Consider the following 19,454-nt stretch of genomic DNA (forward strand, 5'->3'; position numbering starts at 1 on the left):
TTAAGAAATTCAGGTCTTGCCCACTACCTCGATAATGAACCACACGGCTGCTTTGTAATATGCCTTGTTTTTTCCCCTTAACGTTAATGTGTTCACACCTTGTCTCTTTAAAGAAATGATTAAAAGTTTCAAAATAAACCTCAAAAGGAAAATAACAATATTTAATATATTTTCGGCTACTTTCATGCTAGGCAGTGTACTAAGAGCTTTTACATGCATTACCTAATTCTTTCCACACACTACTCCAAGGAAAGTAATATCATCATCCTTCATCACCATTTTCACCCCATTTCACAAGGTTGGAGAGGTTAACCAGCTTGCCCAAAGACACACAGCACTAAAGAGGCAGAGCAAGATGAAGCCCAGGAAGGTCAGATTCCAGAGCCTGCTGCTAACCCCCAGGAAGCACGGTCTTTCCTTTCCACCCATTCTCATTCCCAGCCAGAGCTCCCAGCTAACCCTGCTGCCTCCCAGTGGACAGGGCATCACCCACACACATGAATGCAGAGTCCTGGCCCAGTCAGCTCAGGGAAGAGAGCTGGCCAAATTTTCCTCCTTGGTCAATGCTCTTTTTAAGCAAGGGTCAGTAACCTGCCTGCATGCAGTCCCGCATGCAGGCCTGTCCGTCACGGTTCCCCTCATTCACCTCCAGCAAATCTCTATCTTCCAGAACTCCAGTCACCCTTGCCTGCTTCTCCCCACCCCTCCCGCCTTCCCCGCACCAATTAAATGGTCATAGTTGACCAGCTTGGAGACAGGTTAAGGCAGCAAGGAATCTGAGGGAGGCAGGGAATTAGGGGAGATGAGGCTTCTTTAAGAAGCTGCTCTGCTGTTCTCTGTCAAACTGGTCTGAAGACAGGTTGGATGTGTTCACAATGATCCCCAGCGACTCTCCAGTACTAAGGAAGACTCACAGTCTCGAAGAGAGGTGGCAGCTGCTTTCTGCATCTGTTTGGGCACCCCAATGATGCCCAGGTCCTGTGCCCGAGAGCTGCATCTCAGGAGAAGTAGTTTTGGCTGGAGATTATTTGCATATTTGACTCACAGCTCAAGGAGGAAAACTGCCCCTAAAAACAGGTGCTAACTCACAATGTATAAGAGAGGCAGAACACACATAGTGTTTAGGCTCTGCCCTTTAGATTCATCTCACTTTACATACTGCTTCCTGAGTTGCTTAGTATTAGAGGAATAGCTGGGAAGTCTAGGGCCTCCCTTCCCTAGTCCCATCAGCATTGCCCCTACATTTTCAAGATTTCATATGCAGTGAGGGAAGGGGTTTGACCCAAGGAGAGGCATACACCAGAGAGAGACTCACACTGAGACTTATCTTGTAGGCCCAGGAAGGGGAGGTTCCCAATCAATCTTTACTTTGGGTATCAAGACTGCCATGTGGTCTTAATGGCAGGAAAAAAAAAAAAAAATGGAGTGAGTGAGTAGGTAAGACTACCCTAATAGAGCAGGAATCCTTAACTTGGGTCCACGGACTAATTTGAGAATCCCTGACAAGGAAAAATTCCTATAGCACTCATCAAATCCCCCAAAGGGTGCTCGACCCACAAAAGAATCACCACCATCATGCACGGCAATGTGCACACGCTTTCTATCATTTGATTTGCTGCAGCTCCCAACTCTCGCCCATCTGTGCCTCCTCAGGCATACACACACGCGCACAAGACACACAGGCTCCGAGTGCCCGCTCCCTGCCTACCGCCCAGCCTCACCACGTACTTGATACCAGATTGTGCTCGAAGGCACAGACAGGCTGCATGGCTCCATTATTAATGCTGCTCTTTACAGACCTCGTCTTATTATTGCTGTTCATGCTATTAGGAAGAGGGAAAGTCCTTAATGCAGTCCTCGCCCATTTCCTCCCGCTGCTAGAGGAAAAAGCATGTGCCAGGTGGAGTCACCTAATAGCATCATGTTTTCACCTTTCTCTGCAGACAGCACCTGCAGTTTCCTCTAGGGCATCAAGATCAAGTGTATCTCCAACTGGGCTATGGGCTCATTTTCTGTGGGGACTGGGAAGGCAAGGTAAAAACACCAGCTCTCAAAGGAAGAAATGGGAACTCTGTCTGAATAGGATGTCTGCATGAACAGGAATGTGGGTAGAGTATGTTAACAGGTAGACCCTGGAGCCCTACCTATGGTTTCCTCCTGAGAGAATCACAATCAGTGAAAATTTAGGAGATGGAGCCATAGCTCAGACTTGACACCATATCTGGAAAGGAAGGTACAGAGATGCTATGCTATGTTTTGTTCTTGAAGGGTCACAGTGTAAGAATTTCATGAGCTGACCCTAACGCTCAGCAAATTGGGAACTTTAAGATTGATGAAACTACACCCAGGGTTTATCTATGTTAACCCATGTCTTTATACCAACATATGTTAAAAATTGAACCAAGTTTCAAATGTGCCCATTTAGCCAAGTAAGTCAGAAAATAATCTTGAGCAATTATCACTGACACACTTAGTATAGTCAACTCTCTTTTGGTCAAGTAATACACTAGTAGAACAGACAGATTTGGACCTTTATTTCTTATAAATAATCTGACAATTTAAGGGGGTTATGTTCGTTTCCATTTATGTCCTGGAAAATAGACTCTTGTGACTTAGCAACCATGTTTAAAAAGCTCTTGCAGTTCTTAAATAAACAGACTGTATGTTTATGAGGTCCTAACGATGTTATTTTCAGGGATGACGTAGACCTAGTGATATGTGTCTTTGGGGATTTACAGTAAGTTGTGGGTGATTTGTTGCTGCAACATACAGTATTTGTCTAGAGAAAGGTGGACATTCACTTATGCAGCATTTGGAAACATGTTAAATGGAAAACAAGCTGGGTGGAGAGAGAAGGGCCCCTTTTTTGGAATCTGAAGACCAAGAGTTAAGAATATTTTCTGGCACTCAGGGATCAGAGCTAATTCAAGACCAGAAAGAGAGACCGTTTAGAATAGAGATTGAAAACGGCCTACAGAGAAGTTTTGTTTGGCCTGTAGAGTACTTTTAAAAGTGGTAGAGTCATGGGCAATATTTTAAAACTGGAGATTCAACATGAAAGCCCAGTTTCTTCTCTTTTCCTTGAAACAGGGATGATTTGCCTGCACAAGTCTGCATTTTTGGTGGGGACAATCAGCTGGGAAGTTAATTCAGGGATGGCTCAGGCTCTCAGCTCATCCTGGTCCTCACATATCTGCTAGCCTCATTTCTAACATCTGCGCACCCCTTTCCACTTGAGCTTGCACACCTCAGTACAGGAAGTGTTCTTTTTTGACTGTGGCACTTTGAGTGAACAAATCTCTTACACCAGCAAGACTCATTTTCAGATATAAGGATGGACAAAGCACATGTGTCTTCAAAACTCAACAGAAAAGCAAGACTATTAAGGTTTTTTTTTTTTTTTTATGGCCATATCTATAGGGGTCATTTTTATTAAATGATATAAAATGACATTACTGTTTCCTAAAGCCAAGTCATAAGACATGGTTTGAAATGGAATGTTTGTTTTTATTTTCCCATCTGAAACAATTAGATGACACCGGGAGGGCTGTGGTAGAAAGCATCTGTCTCTGGGCATGTTTTCTCATCTGTGAAATTTTCCAGACGGTTGGGGCTGACAGCAAGGGAGGGATGGGAGCCAAATTCTCCATCAGGCACTCTAGACACAGTGCCGAGGGCCCACCATGCTTCCAGCGACCCACAAAAATGGCTGAATTCCAATTTCTTCAAAATCAGAAGAAAAAAATAATAATGAATATGTCATAAGGACTCTAGCCTGGATTATACTTATCTTTATAGAAAAACAGTAGTAAAATATAACTTTTAGTATTCTTTACAGAGAAATGGACTTAAGAATGCAAAAGTACCCAGAGCCCATGAAAATCACAGTGCAGCCCTCCAGGCAAAGGCTGGTCTCCAGACTAGCATCTCAGGTTGAGCTGTGGTGGGTCTGCCCATAGCACGACCTCACTTAGCCATGACTTTTGTCTCCTACCACATCTATGGATGCTCTGCATGCAGCACATTCATAAGTGAGGCCCTTGTAAGGAACGTTACACCCAGACCTCAAGTTTCAAAAAGCTGGAACAGATGCCTTTCATCCAGTCACTTCTGGAAATGTCTAAGTAGAAGTGTCCAGAGGTTTTTCACCACACACAACTGGAGAAGAGTATTGCTGCCACCAGGGACAGTTTGCTTTTCTGATTCTGTTCTGACATCCTGAAAGCATTCTTCATTCTTAATCCCAGTGGCCAATTTCGAGGCAGGGCTTCACTGGACTCAGTACATGCCGAGAACAAAATCCAAGAAGCCCAAAAGCACATGCCCTAACAAGAGCCCCTTTTATGGATTACTTGAGTTGGTGGGGGCACTGAGCTTTCTGTTTCCTCAACACAAAACTGCCCCAGAGCCAAACACCCTATAAAACCCAGCTATCTTTTCAGCTTCTGAAACTTTAGCACTTGGTAACAAAGCTCATTATTAGAAACTGATGATATATAGCCTACTGATATCTCACTGGTTATCTTGTTTTGTTACCTTATTTTTCCTGTATTTATGGCTGTACCCTCATGAAAATATTTATAATTTAAACATCTCAATGGAAAAAATCTAGCTTCATACATAGTATTTGAAACCATCAGTATCTAGAAAAATAGCTCGCGTACAGTCAGTACTTAATAGACACCTATTACTTGATTGATGGGCTTCCCTGGGGGCTCAGACAGTAATGAATTTGCTTGCAATGCAGGAGACCCAGGTTTCATCCCTGGGTCGGGAAGATCCCCTGAGAAGGAAATGGAAGATACCCTGGAGAAGGAAATGACTACCCACTCTATTATTTTTGCCTGAAGAATTCCATGGACAGAGGAGCCTGGTGGGCTATATTCCATGGGGTCACAAAGAGTTCCTGATTGATACCTTTAAGGTACACGGCTTTCAGCCCCATCTCTGTTATTATGATGAGACTGGGGGCTAATCCTCCCATGCTGTACTTTCCTATCCATTTATAAATGAGACAAGATTGTCTCCTATATACACATGTGCATGCACACCCACACACAAACATATACACTTCCTTCTCCCAAATTCTGGGAACAGTGACATGTATATCCAAAAAGTCCCAAGGGCATCCTTGCTGTAAGGGACTCTATTTTTACTCCACAAATGACTCATCACTGACCAGGGTCTCCCCAAAGCTTCCTTTTGTCAGGCTGTCAGGAAGAAGGACAAAAGGAATAAAAGAAGAGGCAGAGGTCACATCTCCATTCCTGTCTGCAGCCCATAAACCCCATGATGAAGCTGTACCAGTCAACACCACCCCTCAGAACAACCATGGTTGTGTTAAGCATGCGTTCTGCCCCTGTATTTGGATCAAACTGTTCTGAACTCTAATCTTTCCCTCCAGCTGGCTTTCACACTGATCTTTCAGCAGTTTCTGAATGCATGCCTGGCTGCAACTTTAGGTAAAGGACCAGAGCTGGGCAACGGGGAGACGATCCAGCCCTCTGGTGGTATAAACACACACTAGTTGCAGAAGACATAAATAACTAACTGGGTGTGAAACAGAATGCATCTTCTTCATTTGCCCTAAAACAATTATTCTTTAAAAAAAGAAAAAACCAGAGGCCTAAAGGAGGGTCAGATAATCTGAGGTTCTCTTTTAAATTCTAGAGTGTGGTAAAAAGAGAAGAAATACTTCCTTCTAATTTTGGAGGGTAGAGTACATATGGATTTATAGACACGGTTATCAGATAGTGTTTTCATAGAGGAAACAACTGAGCAGGGCGGGGGGCAAAATGTACTCAGAAGTTTTGTGCAACAAATCCCAGACAGCCCAGACCAATGCATTCAGCCTTGTCAACCTCCCACAACAGAGCTGGACTCTCACCTCCTCTCTGAAATAGTACACACACACACACACACACAGAAAAAGCAGGAACTCAAAGCCTCATGCCAATGGCAATGAAATAAACTAATCCCAGGCACCCCAGCTGGGTTTGCTCTTTTCCACCTGGGATTATCTCTGTTCTTTTCTATATCCCTAACATTTCCCCCAAGATGACAGCCTGCAAGTCCAGAATTGTGTAGAAAGTCATTATTGCTTCTGCTGTTCAATGGATTAATACTGTCACATCTTTATCTTTTATTTAGAAACCAAAAGATCAAGTAGAAAAGGGCCTGGCCTGGGGCAGAAGGACTTTGGCTTATGGCTCTAGTTCTGTCTGCGGTTGGTTGGGTGACCTTAAGAAGGTCACTGAGCCCTCAGTCGGTAGGAGAGGATGCTGAGGCACAGAGAACTGTAAACCAGATGAACTCTAAAGCCTCGGCAAGTTCCAGCATTTTATTCTAAAGCTGTCTTTTGCAGCAAACCTGGAAGGTCTAGCTCCATCTTCCTTCCCACTCCTAACAGCCCTTGATTTTTGCCTCAGGAAATGCTGAAGACGAGCAGTTCCCTTGACGTTTCTAGGTGCTATTGCCTGTGGTACCTCTGCATCTCCTACACAGTGAGTAGCAAGCAAGAAAGCCTAGACCCTTGTACAGCGTGGAAGATGGAAGGAACAAGGTCGCTTACCCTCTCAGCATATTCTCCACCTGTCTTCTCTACCGGGTTTACAGTCCACTGATATAAAAAGGGCAATTTGCAAAAACCATGTCCGAGAATCGAGGGTTGCTATTCAAGGTTAAATTGTGAACAAGGACAGGACTTCCCATTGGGAGTTATTTACAGCCTCTTCGCCCCTAAGGCGTCTCCTCTCCCCCAGCCCTCTTTTTTGTGGGCTGGCCCCCTCCACCATCTGACAGGCCATTCTTTCAACAGCTGCTGGCTCTCCTGTTGTGCTCCCTTCACAGATGTGCAGTGCTGTTCTGAACATCCTGCCCTTGAACTTTCCCTACCCATAATTTTCCAAACCAAAGCCTGGCAATAAAAATGTCAGTGAGGGATGGAGAAAATTGGGGGGAGTATTTAAAAAGGAAAAGGGAAAAATAGGGAGATGCTTTACACACACAGGGATCTGTGTTGACTTCCTCCACAAAGGTTTAAATGTATGCCACGATGTCTTGAAAAGGGCATGAAGGTGGGGAGCTGGAGCCAATTTCTCAGAACGTTACCTAGAAAGACCAGGCTCCATAAAGGAGCTGGGTCCAGAATAAATGCTGAGCTTCCTTTTCGGTGCCACAGGCTGCCCAGCTGCTCCTGCTGTGGGGATGGGGAGTGTGCTACTGGTGACAATGAAAGCAGCATTCATGGTCCTTTACAGGTTACAGCATGCTGTTGTGGAAATAACGTACATTGTCCTCACAGTTCTGCCAGGTGCCTGCTCGAGGTCAACACCTGTGTGTGTGATGGGTAATAACAAGACCAGAGCTGGAGGCTAGATATCTTACATGGTTTCGAAGACCTACACAGAAACCTACTTGGAATCAAATTTCCCCTAAAGTCCACCGGTTTGAGGTACACACAATGCACTAATGAACTCACAAGCACACAACACAGAACTGTAAGAGATTAACTCTATCCTGAAACTCTCCAAAGAGATAAAAGAAACTAATGGGGAAGCAGAGTCTCTCTGGTTATCTCCTCTTAACCTGCCAAATAACAGGCTCAGAGACCTAGGTCAGGATGGGAAGGCAAAGGGGCTTTCTACCAGGAAAGAATTCAATTAGTGGGAGGGGCCCTTAAGAAACAATCAGCTTTCCCTGTTCTTTGCTAACTTGATCTTATTCCATCACAAAATGCTGCCACTCGACTGAAAGAGAAGACATTCTTTTTTGAGCCATAGTTTAGAAAGAAATGAATCAAGGCTCGAACAGACATCAGGCAGTGCATGGTCCAAACACCCCATGTCCCGGTGAGAAAGCTCACAGGACCCTCTTAAGCATGGCTGCTTTGCAGACTTGGCCCCAAATGTTTGGAATGGGGAGATGGAGAACAAAACAAGAAACAAGACAGATGAGTTGGCAGGATGCTATGTGACCTCTCCTGTAACATCTACTGAACCCACGTAGACACTTCCACATCTGGAATTTTACTCCTTGACTTGGAAGTGAGGTGACTTTAGACCTGTGGATTCAAATCCTAGCTCCAGGTCTTACTACCTACGTGGTTTTGGGCAAATACTGCAGTTTCATCTGTAAAGTGGAAAAAGTCACAGTCCCCACCCTATCAAGTTGTCAGGACAATTCAATGAGACTGCACATATAATTAATTTTGAAGGGCTTGGCGCCATACCTCAGCACACAGCACAGGATCAGTGAATGTTCCTCGGCCCTCTCTCCCCTTTTAAGGAGAATTTCTAGGCAAAGGTATTAGAGGCCTGGCTGTGTGAAGATTCAGGTAGGTAGGTAAAATGGTAGAGTAGCCAGTTCTACTAAAGCTCTGGGTATCCCCATTACATCAATGATGCCCATGCTATTTTTAGAGACTATGAAAACAGTCTGGTCAATTTCTACTGCAGTCTTAAAGATAGTATTCCTTAACCATACCTAACCATAAGCAATTTGGCCATGTGGAAAATATTCATCATGATCACAATGAAGTTGTCTTGAATGAATGAACTGAATATAAAATGAATGAATAACTGAATACAAACAATATTCTATGGACTGGGGGAAGGCCATTTTCACATCGTAACACCATTGTTTTCCTGGAATCTGGCCCTTGGATCAGATGCTCTCCAAAACACTCTCCCCAGCCCCCCACCCCCTGCCGCCTAATGTCCACAACCCTCCAGAACAGCACTTCTGACACCAGAAGCAGAGAGCAAAGACCGATGAAATCAGCAGGTGCCCCCCCACTGTGCACCAGCCATTCTGGAACAGATAAAGTCATTAAGGAAAATTTTAACAATGCATAACCTTTCAGCTTTACTCTGCTCACAGCAGGTAGCCTGCCTTTTAGAGACACAAGCCAACAATGAAGTCACCAGTGAGCAGGACCTGACCTTCATTTTCAGAGTGTGCAACGTTAAATATTCATAATCCACCTAACTGCAACACAAGAAATAGTGGAGTTTAAACACGAATCGAAGGAATAAATATCTTCACACAGGTTGAGTCATCTTTCCAAGAATGCCCTTGGAAAAAATGCAAATACCCAGGCCCCTGAGTCTCAGCCTCAGTTCCCTTGGAATTCTAGAAGCAGCAGGAATTTATACATTATGCAATCCGTGGATCCTGCCCTCACACTGACATCTTTGGGTCTCTTTTTTTAAGAGAAGAATTACTGTTCCCATGTCAAAGGGAGGAACTAGACAGGGATGGGACCAGCAACAGTGATATTATCACCCACGGGATGTCCAGGGGCACTTTTGACTATGTTGTACAATTTTTAAAAAAATCTTTGCTTCACAGATGATCAGAGTGTGTAGGAGTAAAAGGGGTGTGGGTATGGAGAGACATCAGAATTAGGAGCTGAAGCGCCTTAAATCAGGTACCTTTTAAAAAATTAAAGTTGTTAACAGACTCAATCCTAAGAGTGCTCATCACAAGGAAGAAAAATGGTTTTTCTTTAATTTTGTATCTATATGAGATCATGGGTGTTCACTACACTTATTGGGGTAACTGTTTTGTGACGTACATTCAGTCAAATCATCATGCTGTACACCTTAACTTACCCAGGGCTGTGTGTCAATCATATCTCAGTAAAACTAGGAGGAGAAAAAGGAGGAAAAAAAAATGGGGTTCTCTGGGACAGTATCTGCCTTGTGTTGCCATTTAATGTTTGGGGGGGGAGTGGAATTACTGTGTGCGGTGGGCTTAATGCTTCTCTGTGTCTGTTAAGGAACTGACATCTGTGTCCATCCAATCATTGGGAGGAGCTGTCTCCCTCTGCTTCCGTGGTTTCTTAAGAGACTGCTGCTGGGGTGTTGAAACATAATGTTAACATAGTTTCATGTAATTCTCTTTGGCTTTCTAGACCAGGAGCTCTGAGCACAATCTGTCTCAAGCAGATAGTAATCAGCTGAGGCTGCACAAGTGATTCTTCTGTAGTGACCACTCTAAGAAAATTAAACCCAAAGAAGGGCTTCTCAAACCCCTGAATGAAAAAGACCTGTTTGGGGATCCATCTTGGCTTAACAATGGAAAAGGAAAGAAGTATAGAAGTTGTCTTTGCAAATGACTTACCCACTGCCTCTTGATGGTGAAATAAGCTTTAAAAAGTTAAGAAGATCACAAACTCACAGATGATGACATTTATCTGAACTGCCTGTTTATTCATACCACCTGCACTGACTGTCCTGCCTTGACACCGAGTCAGCCATGATGGCCAACGGAGCCTGTTTTCTATGTTAATGTGTGTTTCTTGCGTGATCTAAAAGGGCCAGGTGCAGAGAGCCAAACCATCTTGAACTTGAGCACCCCTACCATTTTGGTTAAAACTCACTCAGACAAGCCATTTCATGGACCATTGTCTGCCCAGTTAGGTTCACACAAGGGAAAGTCTATGCATTGTCTTTCATTTACTTGAAGGGTATAAATTACTATAACTGAAATTCATCTGAAGAATACGAGGCACTTTTTCCAGGGTGATGATTTAGCGTAACTTCCAAGAGATGCTTAAAGCTCTCCTTCCAAGATGCCCAGATGGCCAGCCAAACCACAAGTGTGTAAAACCGGTGACAGTTTTGAATGAAAGGGATGCATTTTAAGAATTGATATTCTGCTTTCTTACTCGCTTTTCATTTGCATCTTATATGTGTATAGAACTTTTTATCTTGTTTACTATGCTTAATTATAATTTGTCAAATGGACTTTCTTTTTATTCTTGGGAATGAATCTGTGGCTTATCATTGAGGTTACCTTATAGCTTCTGCTTTAATTCATCCCCCTTCTTACAGGGAGCATCTTTACTGACTTTCCCCAGGAAGAGAGCAGACCCTTGGTATCGACTATACTGATGAGGTCACCCATAGACGGACTCCTGAGGTTTGACTTCAGAACCCAATGCAGTAATTCCAATGAAAAGTAGAAAGAGCTACACAAATAAACATAAGATTGTCTTATAAACAAAGCCTCGCTATGCCAAACCACACAGTTTAGTGACAGAGAAGAAAGACTGAAGTTAGGATGAGGCTAAAATAGTCCCCAGGGAGAGTGAGGACAGTCTTGGTTCTAAGATTCTTGGCATTTTCGCTTGGAAAAACTGAGCACAGAACCAGAGGTCTATCCATGGAATAGACTCTTTGCAAGTCCATGAAAGAAACCAGAACTGGAGACGGTTCCCAGGGCTGGCTTTCCCAGGCTCAGCAGAATCACAGCTAAATCCAAAGGACACTGAGGTGCTGCAGGGGGCATGCAGGAAAGAGGGCTTTGTCTTGGGGAATTCTATTCCCTTCCATCCTCTCACATGGAGCTGAGAACACCACACCCGGCAGAGCAAAAGACCAGTCCACAGTGGACACTGTAAACAAGGACACAATTCAAATCCGTTTTACAAGAGCATTTTATTTCTGAGAAATACAGAGGAGCAAAAAAGGAGAGACAAGGAAAGAAGGCGTCAAGGTCCTTCTGACAGATCACCCCATTCACTTCCGCGTAAGTGTTTGCCTGTCTGGGGCTCACAGACTACATGTCTGAAACTACCTCCTGAGCCCTGGCACGGAAGCTGACACAGTATGCACTCCAAGACTTTTGAGAACACTCCTCAGCCCTGGGGGAGAAAATGGAGAAATAAGACAAGCAGCTCTAGAAGATATTCAGTTCAATTCAAATATGATCCAGAATTATGAAGAGGAGATATTTAAATAAGGCTTACCTTCAATGACATACCAGTTGGAGTTTTCCAAACTTAAAAAGCTCTTTTCTCTCTTGGCCAGGAAGAGCTGATGGAAAAGTGCATGGAATCTCAATCCTGGAGGACATTTAAGAGTCCACCTGTGGTGGGCGAGGGCAGTCCAGCCTTGTGCGTGGGGATGGGCTGAAGGACCGCTGATACTCTACACATGGCCAGTTCCCAGAGACAGGTGAAGAGAGGAGATGTTTTCTTTATCTTCCCTGACATGATTTTGGCTCAGCACCCAAATGCACAAAATCCTCTGGCTGGTGACCAGTAACTCTGAGAAATTCAGAGTTTAGGCATGCATGAAATTACTACCATCCTGAGCCACAGAAAAAGAACACTAAGCTCAGAATTCAGGCACACCAGACTCTGAGCCAAAATGGACTCCAAGTGGGTTTCCTCAGATCAAACTCTAGCACCAAGGCATACTAGGCTGAGAGTTCAGGGAATCAAAAACACTCTCACAGTGGGCAATGCCGACAAAGAGCCTAAGGCCACCATCAGGTGTCAGGTTCATGTCCCCACCAAAGGGAGTCAAACCAGCTCAGCTCCAGTTTCCCAGATGCTGTCAATTTCAAGCCTGTGACTGAATAGTTGCAACAAATGATATACCAGTGGGAGTGGGGGTGACACCTGCAGGAACCAGGACAGAAGTGGCCACCACTGAGCACCTTTGCTCAGGGCCCTCTTCTGCCTCAAACAAAACCTTTTCTGTGTGCGACACAGACAGACCCCACCCAGAGCACCAGTTCCCTCAGCTGGCACCCCAGGCATCTGCCTGAGTGTCCACTCTAGGAATTCTCAGATAGCCATGGGCCTCCACTCTGGGAGTTATCACAAACTCCTCTGTCCCATCTCCTTACCTTCACAAGTCAAGAAGCACCAGCCAGCGATGCTTCAGTTGAATATTCAACTACCAGCGCAAAGGAGAGCATCATGCTTTCTAAGTTGACCTCCCATAAGAAAAGCATTGGCAACCCTAATAGAAAAGGAGTCTAAACTGCCACGGGAAGCACGGCTCACAGCCTCACTGGTTGGACACCATGACCCTCTCAGAGGTTGCAATTTCACATCAGAGCCCTCTTGACTTCTTTCTACCTTCAGGGCAAATACTGCACCAGGAAATAGCTATTTTAAAAGCAGTAACAGCCAGCAAAAAAGCTTGATGACCCCAGGTTCCTCTCTCACCCTCCTAGGACAGTCTAGTCAAAGTAGTCTTTCTCATGAGAGCTTGCTTTCCCATTCAGAAAATTAACACAGACAGTCCTGCCTTCCTCCAAAAGTCTTCCACACTCAAAGAGGCTCTTGCAAAGGCTGGTGTTAAAGTAAATCAACTGACCAATGTAAAAGTTTGTGATTGTTTTAGAAAAGAGGGCAAGAAAACATATTGAATACTCACTTTGACGAATCTATGAAGTATATTACAAGTGCACCAATGCTGAGAGCAAAGACTAAGACAACCTGCAAAAGAAGAGAAAAACGCCATCACTTAAGAGCTGAACGCTGGGATGTCTACTTATTTATTTTGTGGAACACCCACCCGCGGCCTGGAAACATGGTGCTTTCGCGGGCCTGTTGGCAATGTCGTCCCCCTGCTGCACCCACAGACACCCCCCTGCTGTTGGCTCCTCACATCACAGTGGACAGCAACCTCGCCGCTGGCCAACAGAGGTCAGGGCAGACTTCTGTATCTCCTGGCACCAGGTTTGATCTGGCCCTGTTATCTCAGAGTCCAACTTCTCCACAGCTGAAGTCAACAGACTTCAGTGGGAAAAGAGCAGGTAAAAACAAATGCAGTGATACAATTTTTCCTATTATATGTAACCTAGGCCCCAAAGGAACTCAAAGATAGGGATATCAACTTTTAACAGCTTTGCTGAGATAGTTTACATACCATAAACACTCCCATTTTTAGTGTGCAATTCAATAACTTTGAGTAAATTTACCAAGTTGTGCAGCCAGTACTTCATCTACTTTCAGAACATTTTCAACAGCCCAGTAAGATCCCTCATATCCATTACAGTTAATACCTGTTCCTACTCCCAATCCTAAGTGAAGTGAAAGTGTTAGTCACTTCGTCCTGTCCAACTCTTTACAACCCCATGGTTTGTCCATGGAATTCATTAGGCAAGAATACTATAGTGGGTTGCCATTCCTTTCTCCAGGGGATCTTCCTGACTCGGGGGTCAAAAACGGGTCTTCCGCATTGCAGGCAGATTCCTTATCATCTGGGCTACCAGGGAAGCCCAATCCTAAACAAACAATAATTTACTAACAAAAAAAAAAAACAAAAATAAAACAAAAGAATAGTAATTTACTAACTTACTTTCAGTTTCTATACAAGAAATTTTAGTCAAAAAGCACAAATTTGGTGTCTGTACAAATGTCGATACATGTGTGCTTGTGTGCATGCATATTTATATTCACTGCCTGTGTGTGTGCGTGCGTGCGTGTGGTTATACGACTTCTCAAGTATTCCGGAGATAGTTCAGGTGCAGGAAGCCAAATTAGGTAATATGATCGGCCAGGTATATGACAACACTTGTTCTTCTTTACACTCTTCACTCAAAATCAATCACCACGAATACAAAAGACAGTTTTGGCATCTCCTTCAAAGAATACCTGTCACGCTAAAGTCTATCAAATGAATATGTAGCAGATGAGGCTGATGCTGACACTTCTGTCCTCACTCAACATTCCAATTTATTTATTCTTTCATAAACGAGACTAGGAGTGCAACTAAAAGGATGTACAAAAATAAAAAAGGTGCCAAGAGCCAACAATGGAGTTTGAGAACAAAAAATAAACAACACCATCACATACAATGCTTGAAGTGGGGGTGGGGGGTGGGGTGTGAAATAAGTACCTGGCAGATGTGTTAATATCCTAAAGGGACTGTGGGGTGAAGGGTGTCAAGAGGTGTCAGCCTCCTCAGCCTATCTACAAATTGACATCCCTGTAGCATTAGCTGGTGGATGGATGTGAATCTAGATTTACTTGATGATGAAACATAATTGAGTCATGTGCCTGTGTGTGTGCATGTATGCACGTGTCAAATAGGCTGATAGAAACTGAACTCTGCATACATATTCACTTAAAACATTATAAAATTTTGTGGAGCTATGTCCATTCATTCCATGGATGGTGGGCTACAAAGCAGACAACTGGCAGTTGAAACAACCAGACATTATAAAAGGAGTATGTACTTTCATAGCATCTGACGAATTCTCCTTATGAAAGGAAGCATTAAAACAATACACTACTTGGGCTAACTTTATTCTTCCATTTTGTTTTCAAAGCTAAAACAGCCTCCAGTTGAATTGAAGGAAACTCCAGCAGTCTGTCAGTAATTACCCGTGGCCCAGGGCTAATCCCTCTGCCCCCTCCCTCCGCCCCGCCCCTGCCAGCAGACTCACTTCAGTCCCCTCACACATTCATTCATATATTTCTTGCACAGTTATACATAAAAACAAAAAAAAACATCAACGGGCCTCTGCTCTTCTCTCTATTATCTGAATGAGGCAGCAAATCAAATAGCTTAAGATTAATTTTGATCTGTGCTGCTATTTCAGAGACATAAGCAGTTGTTAGTTCCGGGCCCTGACCTCATTCTCAAAATGCTGCAAAGAGAAGGGGAGTGGCCACATCAGAGGGGAAGGCCCTCCTCTTCATTCATAAACAGTTGATGCAAGACTAATTTCTATCAATTTGGCTGTGTGTGTGTGTGTGTGTGCGTGCGTGCGCGCACACACACGTCTGTGAGTGCAGAGCTTCTATCAGAGCAGCTGTCCAGGCCTAGGCCATTAAAGCTGGGGAAAGGATGAGGGGAAAGGATGGGAGAGACAGGAGGAGAGGAAGGAAAGAGGAAAGAAAAAGGAAAAGATAAAATTCTCACAAGTCGTTATCTACATCATTCTGAAATAAGCTCAACATCTAAGCTCTCCCGCAATGGTGATGACTTCCCAGCACCAGGGCAGAGGAGGTGGGGACAAAGTAGCTGACACTAATGTATTCCAGATACCCCAGCTTGGCCTCTGTGATGTGGAAAATGTGTAGCTTATTTAAGCAAATCAGCCAGTGACTGGAGGGGAGGACTGTTGCTAGCCTCTTCATATGCAAACTCAAGTATCAGCATTGCTGTTAGGATCAGGAAGAGAGAAAAATTCAGGAGGAAAAGGACTCAAAAGCTCCCAGGAGCTGAAGATTCTGAGAACTGGACCTATTCCTGGATCCACATGTTCAGCAGGAAGACTTTTTCTCAATGAGGTTCTGGGTGTCCAAACTGTCCCACCCCCCATCCCCCACCCACCTGCCTCCAGACACAAAATGATCAAGGCGGAGGGTGGGGATCGAGTGGCTTCTCTCTGATCAACTGCCTCTATTAAGGCAACCAAGCATGCAATTTTCAAACTTGCTAAGTGGCTCTTTGTCAGGCTTGATTACACTGTCATCCCAGATCCAGGTGCTGCAGAAAAGGAATCAACCCTTTGGATTTGGCCATGAAAACAGGAACCCAACAGAGATGAATCTTCTCCAGGGCCCCAGCAAAGGGCTCTCTCACATCTTTCATTGTCTGAGAACCCTACTCTTAATATGAAAAAATTCAGCCCAACTACACAAAATGACTAGATTTTAGCCTAAGTGGTAATGGTTATGTTAGAGAGTACACCCAGATATTCATCTAAGTATTTATTTCACATTTGCTATGCATAAGGCCTTAGGAAAAATGAAAGAAGCCCACTTAGAATCACAAAATATGCTCTTTTTCTGGATTAACACTTAAATAGATGAATCCTAGGCTAGTATGCAATTAGTGCTCAACTGTACAGTATATGTAGAGTCAATATATAGTAAGATATTGAGTAGGTGGTACATACATAAATGGAATAGCTAGGGAAGGTTGGAAACAATAGGAGTTCTTGTTTCAATGGCCAAGTCTTTCTCAAAGCTTCCCTTCTTCCCATATGTTATGGCTATTTTAATGTCTCTTCAGTAATGAGGAGCGCCAATGGGAATTCCTCCATGAATTTCTATAGTTCCAGGGATTGGGGCCCTGCAGCCCAAGGGACATGGTAAGATGAGACCAAGAAAAGCACAAAAGCTGAGATCAGAAAACACTTGCCCTTCAGCAGCTAAGTCACCAGAGCACTCCTTACAGAGATCACGCACTTTACAAAGCACCATCCCAAACAAGAGTGTGTGGACACAGCTTGACACACGGGATGAGGTGAGTTGTCCCTCTCGGCATACCTTACGCCTGCCACCAGAGCCCGATCAACCTTGCTAACTTTTCAGTCTGTGTTCACCAAATCACCTTGACTATCTTGCGCAGTGCTAATTGCCATATTCTTAGGTTTACTGCAAACGCCCATATGCTGTGTGGTGGTATTGAGTCCTGAGTGCTATTTACATAGCGCCAGATTCCTAAAAACAAAAGCAGTCTGATAAATGTCACTGGAACAATAGTGCCTGTGAGTCATCTATTTTCAAAACTCCAAGATCAAACATGACGTGTGTTTGCACAGAAGAATGCTAGGAACATACACAAAGAGTGTACTAAAAGAATGTCTGTCCCCTAACACCCGACACCAGGTGTCTGATGATCCATGGGGAGCAAAGAGATGGAAGCCACGGCCATTTTCATGGTGGAAATTCTAGCGGGCCCTGACTACCTTCCAACTGTCTCGGGAAGTTCAGAAAAATGCAAAGCAGTATGACAAAGCACATGGAAAATCCTCCCTCAGGTCACCGGAACTCCCCAAGGAAAAGACAGACCCATGGGTGTGGTATAGAGGAGAATGAAGCTGGAAAGCTGGCTCTTCTTGAACCTGGTTTCAAGCTGTCGGGTTTAGACCCAAAAGCTTTGAATCCACACCTGAGGCTACACAGGCCTTCAGACATGGATTTGGAGCAGAGGTTCACAAAGGTGGCTGCCACTCCAATCCAATCACCCGGAGGGGTTTTCCTTTAAAACAGTGATGCCTTCACCTCACCCAGGGAACAGAGGGTTGATAGCTGGGGGGAGGAGGAAGCTGGGTATCTCTATTTTTAACAAGCTCCTCCAGTGAATCTGATGTGTGGCCAAGAATGGGAGTCACTGAATTAAACCCATTAGGGAAAACCACTTAGCTCAAGTCAGAGATTAATTTACAAATGTCCCCTTAACAATTAGCCCATTAGAACATATGTATGAGGCCTGCAGGCTTTGAGAATCGTGCAAGGAGTACTCTAAAAAGTACAGAAAAGAGAATGCATTAATTCTCTCCTGAGCAGATTTTACACATTCTGCTCAGCTCATGGCAGAACAAATGACTCTAATTAATGATTCTGCATGTCTGATAGGGGCCTAGCCAGCTACTGCAGCAGCGACCCCTCAGAAAATGAACAATTTTAGATACAGGATCCCAAAGGCACATTACTTTTTTTATTATCGAGGTATAACTTATACACAATAAAATTCACTGTATGTTAAAAAAAAAAAAAAAAGACATGAGGACTTCCAAAGCAAAACAATCTGGGGAAAGTTTGTTTATGAGGATAACATCATACTAGCATCCAAATTATAACATTTGGTCAGGCGAATTTAACAATCCTACAATCAACCTTTATTGAACTCCTCTACAGAAGGTCCAGAGGGAGAAAGAGGGAAACAGAAAACCGAAATAGCTAAGTCAGGCCTGATCTTTGCCCTCAAGGATCATGGAATCCAGAAGTTTAAATTACTCAGGAGTCCTTGTGAATTTTGTAAATGCTACACATATAAAGAGACCCTTCTGTGATGACCAAGGAAGGGGAGGGTGGCTAGAAGTAACACCACTGTCAACTCCCACAGTGAAAGGGGAAGAAGGGAATGGAAAACCAATGAGGAGGGAGAATTTCTGATGTTCCAGGTCCATGTGGCTGGCCCAGGGAAGGACAGGCACCAGATGCATGGGGTGTTTGGCACAGGACTCCAGTCAGGAGGCCCTCCTGGGTTTGAATCTCAACTCTGCCACAATAAGCAACATACTCTTCAGCAAATCATACAACGTCCCTGGGACTCAGCTTTCCAATCTGTGAAATGGTGGGATCGCAACAGGTTTATCCAGTGGGGACCTTGATAGGTTACTCTAGACAGTGAAAGAATGAAAAACATTTGGCTTGAAAAGGCAGAGCTCTTTTATGCCAACTGTATGTCATTTGTGCCTAATTATAATTCAGCACGATGTCAACAGTGTGGGACACTGATCTGTGTCAGGCTTGCTTCCTTCAAAAAACCACAAGCGAGGACCCCACAGACACCCAGGTTCAGAGTCTGCATTTCCAGTAGCACAGTTAGTCGTCCCTGTAGCTTTTCATACCACAAAACTAAAATCCTAGAGCCAGCCTCTGCCATCTCCTGGGTCTGCCGTCTCTGTGCCTCAACCCCGCCATTGCTACAGGGCACTGAGTGGCAGTTTGACGCAGCCCCTCTCCTCCTGCCTCTGTGATTCTCTAGAAACTCATTTCTGCCAGTTTTACCCCAAGAAGCTCACACTCTGAGTCGCAATGTTTTCTCAAGGGAAAGGGGGAAGGATTTCTTTTTCTTCACTATCTGGCAAGATTAGTAGTATGTTTTCCTCATCCCTGAACTATTAGTGGTTCTCAGTAGAAGACATCATCTTGCTACCAAAAAAGGTATTTTTGTTATCCTAAA

The 19,454-nt window shown here is 44.1% G+C and overlaps 1 protein-coding gene across 5 annotated transcripts in view; it reads right to left on the bottom strand.

The window, feature by feature from the left end:
- The window catches only part of KCNMA1 (potassium calcium-activated channel subfamily M alpha 1), a 755,545-nt gene that overhangs the window by 367,521 nt on the left and 368,570 nt on the right, over nucleotides 1-19,454 (bottom strand). For 4 of the 5 annotated variants that reach the window (XM_061161908.1, XM_061161907.1, XM_061161903.1 and 1 more), the window contains exon 3: nucleotides 13,179-13,240. In XM_061161908.1, the coding sequence (XP_061017891.1) occupies nucleotides 13,179-13,240 (62 nt within the window). Of the gene's footprint in view, nucleotides 1-11,409; nucleotides 11,651-11,755; nucleotides 11,823-13,178; nucleotides 13,241-19,454 lie in introns of those variants that run through there. The other variant, XM_061161904.1, reaches the window with a different exon arrangement.

The sequence above is a fragment of the Dama dama genome, chromosome 15 (assembly GCF_033118175.1).
Source record: "Dama dama isolate Ldn47 chromosome 15, ASM3311817v1, whole genome shotgun sequence".
NCBI classification, from domain to species: Eukaryota; Metazoa; Chordata; class Mammalia; order Artiodactyla; family Cervidae; genus Dama; species Dama dama.